The sequence below is a fragment of the Etheostoma spectabile genome, chromosome 9, assembly GCF_008692095.1.
Source record: "Etheostoma spectabile isolate EspeVRDwgs_2016 chromosome 9, UIUC_Espe_1.0, whole genome shotgun sequence".
NCBI classification, from domain to species: domain Eukaryota; kingdom Metazoa; phylum Chordata; class Actinopteri; order Perciformes; family Percidae; genus Etheostoma; species Etheostoma spectabile.
In genome coordinates, this window is record NC_045741.1 from 17,694,807 (window position 1) to 17,704,760 (window position 9,954).

Genomic DNA, 9,954 nt, shown 5'->3' on the forward strand with positions numbered 1-9,954 from the left:
CTGTTGGCCATTAATATTATGTCAAACATTTTATCAGTATTTTGAAAGCCATTAATATCGTTCAGTAAGGACCAAAGAGGGGGAACATCCCTGTCTGAGTCACCTTAGCAATGTGAAACACCCATACACCCACACATGCACACACGCTATAAAACGTTCATATTCCAATGACAAGAAATAAACAGGTTCTGAAGAAGGCATTGGATTTTAAAATGGTTTCATTTGTATTGGGGTATGAAAATGGTTCAAAGTGAAAATAAGTACAATATGTTTTAAGTAAAAGGTTTAAATGGAACCGTAGTTCTTATAAATGACAAGGACTAATATATACCTCTATGCTGACATCGCATGACTACGTCTAATTTAATCCACTTTAGTTGAGGGGAACTAGGCATACCATGACATACTGTACCCCCAGCAGTACACACACAAACAATCCTCAACCCCTAACCTCCCAAACACACTTCTACACACTTCTACCCCCAAGATGTACCACCCTGTGAGTGCAAAATCTCTCTTTCTCTCACTCTCTTTCACTCCCTGTGTCTGTGTGTCTCTCTCCCTTGTTCTGCTTGGCTGACTCCAGACACCAGCAGCGTGTCTGTGCAGTGAGCAGGCCCAGACACATTCGCCCTCCCCTGCTTGCTCTCGACAGTAGATGTCAAAGACCTGCCATCCCACAAGGCCCCTCTGTCGGAGGCCAAGATGGACTGCACACACAAATGCCATATTCAAAAACAGCCACTCTCCCAAGCTGCATACCCACATACTGTACATATTTGGAAATTGTTTGGAAAATATTCTTGTGATCCAATTTTACGGAATTAACAGACAAGTCATAATGTAAATTCGAAACAATCACGTTTCTTTAACTTTGACCGTGATACTCATGTCACAGTTATATCACACAAACTAAATTTGTGTCATATGAATGGCTGTACTGAACTAATTTGATTATTAGCACTAGTGACTTAGAGTTGTTGCTATAATGCACATACTGTATATTACATAGCCACTGACATATATTACATAGCCACTGACATGTTTATCAATATAAGTATGTAATATATAGCTGATAAAGATTTAACCACATGTAGAGAGGTCACTGTAAACTAACACTAACAACCTACAAAACACATTGTAATGCTTACACTCATAGTTGTTTACCAGTATCTCATTTTGCTGCTGGCTTCATGATTCTTCTTTGCAAGATCTCAAACCTATGCAAGAAATTACCGGTTTGTTGTAAAGTCCTAAACAAATAAAAATACAATGACGGATCTTCAATAAATACTCCACAGTACAGTGCTAAAGACTCAAAACTGAGATCACAACATCCCTATTTTCACCGCTGCTGCCTTATTTTCATCGGCCATCCTGCTTCGTCCACTTCCTGGTGTATGAAGGCCCCAGCAGGCCTGACACGGCTGTTGCTTGCCTACATGTGAAATTCCGGCTTGGTGAATCTTTCCTTGCCGCCATATAAGCCGTGAACCATCAGTTGGTGCACATGAGCGCTCCCGCAGGCCCGCTGCATCTGTAAAGTCTGTCAACTCTGCTACTCTGTGGGTCTCTGATCAAAATCTGCCCCATATCCCAAACACCACCTTGCAGCTCTCCCCCTTACCATCCCACCCCAACTCACAACATGTCGTCATCCACTCCCCCTTCTTCCTGAGCGCCTTACGCCAATCTGAACCTCAGTCACTGTACATCTGTTCAACATGGCTGCTGCCTATGTGACCTAGCGACTGGCTGTGCTCTGTCGAGGTCAGTACACCAGAACACTGTTGAGGGTGATGGACAAAGTATTTATGGTTTTCTTTATACATGTATTCTTTGAAATAAGTGCATATGTGTGAATGCTGAGAAGGATCTGGATTTCTGGGCTATTTTTTTTCTCTGAAGCAAGAAACTATTATTTATTTGTTATTTTATTATTTAAAAATTCAAATGCACTACCAAAAAGAAGCACAGTTTGAAACTATCAGCATGAAGGGTGAAAATAATTTGATGGATTTAATATTTAACACTCACATATATGTACACACATATATATATTTATACTGTATATATGTAAATATATATATACATATTTATACACATATATACATATATTTATTTATACTGCATATATACAAATAGAGTTGATCAATAATTATAATTTGTATTATTATCAATACATGCATATTATGTATTGATAATAATAATAATTATTATTATTATTATTTACTTTTTTGTACGCCTATATTCTTACTTACAGGCAATAATGTCATAACAAAAGTAGTAACATTCTAATATTATTATAATAAATGTGTAATATTATTATCATTTCTGATTACTTTTGTTATTATTAATGAAAACCCTTAGTGAATATTGCATGAGAAGCGAAGTCATCGTTCGCCCAGCCAATGGGGACACATTGATAAATAGCCTTATGAATTGCTAATTTCTTCCTGCAGAAAGAGAAAACTAGGCAGTCTTCAGCATCAAACAAGATTCTGCGGTTTTAGAAAGGCTCAGCAGCTCTGATTCGCTCGATAAATAAGACAGCATCAATTGACACTTTCAACACTTTGTGTTGTGTGTGCGTGTGAGTCTAAGCGACTATCTATTTACATATCTACCAGAATTATCTTATTTCTTGAATAAATTAGACAGACAGACAGACAGACAGATATAATTACTATGCCAGCTCGGGAATGATTCATTAGTCGAATTGCCAGATTGACTTTGCTTTTATTTTGCAAATTCACACGCCTCTTTAGCAGGTTGCCACTTAGCCCTTGAATGGTCTGTGTAGGCCTAATGGCCACCACAGAGTCACTAACAGTTCCCTTTGTCTCTTCAATTGTGAGCCTAAATACATTTGTTCAGTAATTTGCTTTTGAATGTTATGTAAAAGGAGTAGAGGAGCTCCTGAAGTAAAGTTTAACAAATCAGCGTCCTGTGTGTGTGAGTCCTGCTCAGGCCACACATGACTGATGCATGCGCGGGGCTTAAATACAGTCTGGTGTATGAAGGCCTTCGGACAGCAAGTGTGCCGGACAAAATGGCCCCATTACTCCCTTCATCATTCATGTTAATTGAGTTTCAGCAAAATGTAACCGTCCCAGACCTTTAAACAAAGGCCAGCATTTGAATTTTTACATTTTTTAATTAATATCAAATAGTACAAATATCAAAACAAGCAGCCATACAGACTATTTGAACGTGATTACGGGTGAAAAAACAACTCAGAGAAGAATTTGTACAATCCTTTAAAAAAAAAAAGTAAAATCGCATCACTTCAATTTAAGGTTACCCATGTTTTATATTTGTGGTAACGGACTTTACATTGCCTATTTGTCCTACATCATATAGCATGTAGTAAAACAGGATGGATTTTTTATTCTTTTTTTTATTCTGAATCAACATATTTTGTATGGGCATTTTTTGCTTGTTGGTCTTCTTCTGGAAATAATAATTTGCAAGGCACTCCCTCACAATTCAGGATTTGCGACTTTGAAGCCAATATGTGATCATTTTAACATTAAAATAATGATAATGGAGAGGGGACCTCCGCTACTAAAGAAAGAGCAGGGGAGAATAAATCATGGGAGAGAGTTAGATGAAAAATGTGCCAACTGCAAACAGGCACAGGAAAGCTCCTGTGGAGGTGTGATCTCACCCACATAAAAACATAAACATGTGCGCTTCAAAAGGTCCTGGTTGTGCGTAATCACTCCACGAAATGCACCGCCATAAATAGAAAAAAACATGGAGTGTGAGTGGGGAACCCTGAGCTGCGACCATAAAAGCCCATTTGTCTCAGTTTAGACAGAAAATGATTCCAGGTGAGAGTTGTTCCACTCAAAGTCGTCGTAAGAGCTTTGGGCTTTTACCTAAAGTGTAAGCATAACGGGGCTGACGTTTTTGTCATATTAAATACGCGCAAAATGTTTTCAATGAACACAAGTCTATTCATTTGTGGCAGCTAAACCGGGAACCGGAGTAAGTTTGTCCATATGAAACTCCTTTTAATGCTTACATACTGGTAAAGTCTTAAAAATAAACCGTAATATTTCGTCTGTCAATACAGGGATACATAAAGACAATAAACTCGGATGCACAGCTGGGTGTATACGGACCGATGGCTTGCCCAAATATCCTTACGGTGCCTGTTGCCTTGTTTTTTTTGCTTCCTCCCTCCATCACAAGCCATTTACACCGTGGACTACCCACAGCGCCTGTGCGCTACAGAGGCCTGTCATCGACGCAATTTGTCTCCTCGGTACACTGATAGCAGCAGCTCAACAGCCAAGGCCTTTCCCACACTCACTGAAGTCTCCTAAATATTCTGACCTCACCAGAGTTGCAACAATCTACTTGTCATTTTGACCAAAAACATAACGCATTTCAATTCATAATGAGATCGTGATCTTCAGACAATAAACAGATTAAATACATTTGCATATATCCCAAACAGATTCAAATAACATAAGAAAATGTTATTTAGAACAGAGCCAAAAAGACCATTAAAAGAATACAGAATCTGTGCAAAATAACTCTAACCCTGGTTATTCTTTTATGTAAACGCACCCAAACCGTTAAATGAGATGTAGATGCATTAACAGATTCAGAATATTATTTAGCATTGATGATTGCAGCCACTGAAAGTTCAGAAACGGGCAAAACCCTGGGTGTAATAGGCAAGAGGCCGATAATGAAATAATGAAAAGAAAACTTAATTTACAAGATTGATAGCCTTGAATCATTCGATGTCAATTTAAGGAGCGGGTGTGAACAAAAAAAAGAAAAGGAGGGAGAAAAGAGAGGGAAAAAACATGAATTCATTAGGAGCATTTCCCCGGGCTGTGTGACCCCGGGACCCGGAGAGACGCACGGTGAGGGCAGGGAAACTTCCCCACCAGGCCGCTTGTTTCTCCCTAAATCGCCATAACCCCAGATATCCAAAGAGAAGACCCAGCAGCGGCCATAAATCACTCGGCTGCATTAAAAGCTTTGGTAAACCCCCAGCCAGGTCAGTCGGGTACAATTTATGGCGTCACTTATGTAGGTAATAGATTGTTTTAACGAAATACATCAACTTCAAGCCCGCGCACAGCCAACTCGCTACTATCAAGAAAACACCTCTATCTATCTATCTATCTATCTATCTATCTATCTATCTATCTATCTATCTATCTATCTATCTATATAAATATATATATATATATATATATATATATCTTTCTCTCTCTCTCTCTCTCTCTCTCTCTCTCTCTCTCTCTCTCTCTCTTTCTCTCTCTCTGCACAACAAGTATACACTCATCCATTCAAGCCATGTGTTTAAAGTCAGACTCCCAGCTGGGGTCCGGTGACCTGCAGGGGTCACTGAGAAGGGTCCAGGAGGGTCCCTGCACCAAAATAAAGAACTCCAGTTTCAAAATAATTTCGTTCAGTTGAAGATGATGTTAGAAAGTTGTAATTAAAGCCATACCATCCATCTAGGTCTACAAAATGGGACGGTAATGAATTCAGTACAACAACATCAGACTGCCTCTGAGTCAAGCCACTTCTGTATTGGGACTCTTATCAGAGCCTTCCCCGGTCCCCCCTGTAATTTAGTGTTCTACAGCAAACTATCAGATAAGCTTTACACTCTTTTCACGCACGGGTGTGTTGTTCAAGTCATGGTCTAGGCAGCGAACACGGTACTTTAAAAAGCAATTCAGATTCCATGAAGAGTTTATTAGGGTCATTACACTTAAATGAAAGTGAGAAATTAACTTGAATAAATGCACACAGTGTATAGGCTATACGGACTAAAACATAACCGTCATTTTACATTGTTTGGCTTAGTGGCTGTTGAATAAATTGGAGTGAAATAAATTAGCGTTTGCTTTCAGTGCAACGTATCTCGTCGTTTGAGCTGTAGGAAATAGGCAGCCCGGTCACCGTATGCGTCTTTTTATTTAAAAGCTTGGAGGGATTGGTCCCTTTAAAGTCTATGACAGACGCATTTCACATGTTTTGAGAAAAAAAACTCTTAAGGCATTGTGCAGACATGCAAGTCGAGAAACGAGCAGAGAGCGACAAGCGTTTACTGAGCCAGTGGCCCACTGTCCTACTTTCCTACTGGCATCACAAGCCGAGCGGGATCCTCGCCTGGGCTCCAGCATTCACAGTTCAAGCTTTAGGCCCCATTCAACCTTATTTCCACTGTTCCTTATTCGTATTTCCCCAAACATAGCGGAGTGAGACATCCCATAATGTAAGAAAGGAATATTAGAAGAGTGGGACTGGGATTACCTCGCTGGTGGACAAAAATGGCAGCTAGAATGTCCTATCGATTTAACGCACGGCAAACATCAACACTCAGCTAAACAGACGGCTTTACATTTAGAAACCATACATGTAAATAATCAGTCGATGCTGCTTTAGGAAAAAACTATGAACTAAACGAAAGTTGAAGATGCACAGAGATAACAGTGCACTTGACTGTATTTACTAAATTACTTTTTGAGTTTCAAAGCAACTTTAAAAATAGAAGAATCATGCAGCGGCTTTGGAATAGCAAAAATAGACAATTATCAGTTTCTTCAAGTGTATACTTTGACCTCAAACTAATAGTCCACATGTCAAAAGGCCACACACTCACACAACCCTAAAATACACGCAGCCGACCTTAGGGAAAGTGTCGGAGGGGCGGAGGGGGGGGGGGGTCTCGGAGTCGCGAGTCCCCGATACAGTGTGAAGCTAATTTTCTTTAAGTGACGAAGAAAGCACTAGCAGTCGACAATAGCTGATGAAACAAACAAAAAAAAAGAATACACAACTACCATTGAAATGGATGAGCTTTCCTTGACGCGCATTACAATTGTGTATTGAAACCTGTCCCGGCCACATCGCTTGGGTGCGCAAAGCCAATAATGCCATTGGGGATTCCTCAAAACAAGCCAGATGGTCACTTTGTAAATAAGAGGTTAGTTTCAATTCGGGAATAGTAGAAAATTAAGAATGTAGGTAAACGAGAGGCTCATCCGCTGAGGTGCCCAGCCTCTGAAAGGCATGGGTGCCGACTCGCTTGATATGGAGGAAAAATACGCTTAAGGCATCCTGCAACGCAACACGCAACTGAAGATGAAATTTCTTACCTTCAACGGTGGACACCACAGGCAGCAAGAGGCTGCATAAAAGCAGAAAGTAATCCATTGTCATAAAGCAGTCAGGTCAAACATGTAAATAGACCCACGAGAGAGAGCGAGAGAGAGAAGGGAACACAATCCTGGGTGATTTGACGCTCCACGCACCCAGTCCCGTCCCAGTCCCAGCTGTGTCAAGCCTCCAGGACCAGAGTTACCCCCATTCACCAAAACACCTAAAGGTGTGTGTTCGGAGGAAATAACACCCTTAGTGTAAAATGTGTGAATATAGCAGCCCTTCTTTCGATTTTCAGTGATCTCCAACGCGGCTTAGTAAACCAGAGAAAAGGCAGCGGGCGCAAGACTTCCAGTCCCTTCCCCTCGCATTCAGCTGAAAACAGGTAGTCCAGTCCGCGGTCACCATCCAGAGAAAATTTCCAGCAATATGTCGTTGTTAGTCAATAGGGAGGGGAAAAAAACAAATAGCAGCCTTCGCGTGGAGATCCAAAGACTTTCTCTGTGGTCAAAGGAGCAGAGGCAGAGATAGCTGCACTTGTGTCAGAGCCATGGTGTCCTACAGTCCCAGCCTGGCATGTGCACGCTCACATGGGTCCACGATCAAGTGGTAGTCCTGTAAAGAAACAGCCGCGCGCTTCTATTTATTTATTTATTCCCTGAGCGAATTTATCAGCTTTGGCTGCAGTGTGGACCGTCTGCTTCGCTCGGCTTGTGCACTGGAATGAAGCACACGATTGTGGAGGAATAACAGCAGTGTGGAGAGAGAGAGAGAGAGAGAGAGAGAGAGAGAGAGAGAGAGAGAGAGAGAGAGAGAGAGACCGGGGGGCGCCAGGAGGAGGGGTTACGGTTGAAGCAGCTGCATTGAAAAAAATGTCTACCTTAACAATCATGTAGTCTCACACATTTATTATCAAAATATATATATTTTTTTGTCTGTTTAAAAACGAGGGTGCGTTCAGAACATGTTTACAGCATACCGAACGATCTTCTCTCCCAGACTCTAGATTTAAAACCTTTTTGTGAATTTGAGAATTATGGGATATGTTAGCGCAACATTTTTGAATTACAGCATCACTTGAAATGTTTAAGGATTTACAAGTCCTAAACTAAAAGCTTAATTGTCATGTTGGTGGTTTTTCTTCTATTTTTTATTTCTTTATGCAGCGTGTCACTCCGTCTTTCCCTTCCTGGGACTGCCAGCTCGTGTAGGCCTACACACATGGACACACAGCGCCCCCCTGCGGGCCGCTTCGTTTCTAAGCAGTGGAGAAAGGAAGTTTCTGCTGACTTTATGCTTTTATTAAAATTATTCTCCCTTCAGCTGCGTGGCTTCAACAATATGAACGCAGAAGAAAAGAAAGAAAGAACAAGCTCCGGTGGACACTGGACCCCCCAGATTAAAAAAAAAAGAACCTCGCATTTTTAGAGCTTTTCTGTGAGTATGATAGTGACATCATCATATCCGATACTTTTATAGTCTAGACTTCGTTAAAAAAAAAAAAAATTGGATGAATAAAATATGTAATTTAAGACTAAAGCAAAAATGATGTTCTTAAGAGAAACATCAAAGTTGTCCACTAACTTCAAATGTAAGAGTCTGTGGTGGCGTCAAAGTTTTCTTTTAGAGAAAAACTGGATGCGACGCTTTCACTTGAGCAGAACATAAAACAGCAGTTATTTAAATCGCTCGTTTGTTTTTATAATAGTGAGACATTCACCTCAATTGGTCAGGCAAATGACATCAGGCAGTGTTATTTCCTGCAGGAGTGTATAGACCCGCAATTTACTTTTCCTCTTTCTTGAAAATGTTGGACAAGGAGGAATCTGTCACGACCAGGCTTTTACAGCCTTTCTCCTCAATCCCTTTGCCTTTGCAGTCTTTTTATTCTATCAGTACGTGTCAGTAAGTGCTTCGGTCTATTCTCAAAACAGCAGTAAACACAGTTAAGGAATCATTCAAGAATAATGAATTTCAGTCCAAATGGCAACCTTTTATATTTATTTTTTGTTTACAGAAAATAAATTTAAGTTTGCTTCAGTTTAAGGGGTCGTCGTGGTCTTTAAATGGACGGAAATAGCCATTTGGTCACTTAAATAAAATCCTATGATCTGTGGGGGAACTACAGGGCTGCCGACTAAACAAAGCTCATTGGTCATGTAGGCACACCCTGATGTATAGGGAATATTTCTATAATATATAATCCACACTTACTTAAATGCTGAGTAATAGTGTGTCCAATAACCGAATGATGCATTTAATCAAGTCAGACATATAGGCTATATATAACAGAGCCAGTTGACAGGGGCTATGAGAGGTTGGACTGGGCACAGTCAGCATAAATACTATGCTACCAAATAGCTGGAGTCAACTACATTATTAATGTTGAATATTGATGTGTTCTCTGCTGTATTTGGAGATCAGAAGGAAAGGGAGAGCTACACATAAAGTTATTAGTATTAAAGATAATGTAAGGGATTTGCAGTATATTGTCAGACTGCCACTCCTTTATTATGTTCTGCAGAGAACAATTATGTTGATAAATTAGAATGTTTCGCCTGTTCTGCACATATATAAAGAAAAGTTGTCGGTGTGTTATGAGGAAGTCAGACCTGTGAAATGTCAGAGTGAAGCCAAATGACTGGTCTGTTAGTGTAAAGTTGAAAGGTGATTGGATGCCATTTCCTGAGAGGTGCAAGCAGACCGATGTAACCATGTGCTCTGCTGTGTGTCTCGGTGTTTTATGTGTCAGTGTTGCCACCGTCACACTGGCTGGTAATAAATAGTTTAAAAAGGTAATCTTGTGCCTTT

General features: G+C 40.3%; 1 protein-coding gene across 9 annotated transcripts in view; it reads right to left on the reverse strand.

Moving 5' to 3' along the window:
- Positions 1-7,886, reverse strand: part of ephb3b (eph receptor B3b) — a 61,368-nt gene extending 53,482 nt beyond the window's left edge. For all 9 annotated transcript variants that reach the window (XM_032525519.1, XM_032525513.1, XM_032525510.1 and 6 more), the window contains exon 1: positions 7,140-7,886. In XM_032525519.1, the coding sequence (XP_032381410.1) occupies positions 7,140-7,203 (64 nt within the window). In that variant the 5' untranslated portion in view covers positions 7,204-7,886. The remainder of the gene's footprint in view (positions 1-7,139) is intronic.
- Between the last annotated feature and the right edge of the window lie 2,068 nt (positions 7,887-9,954).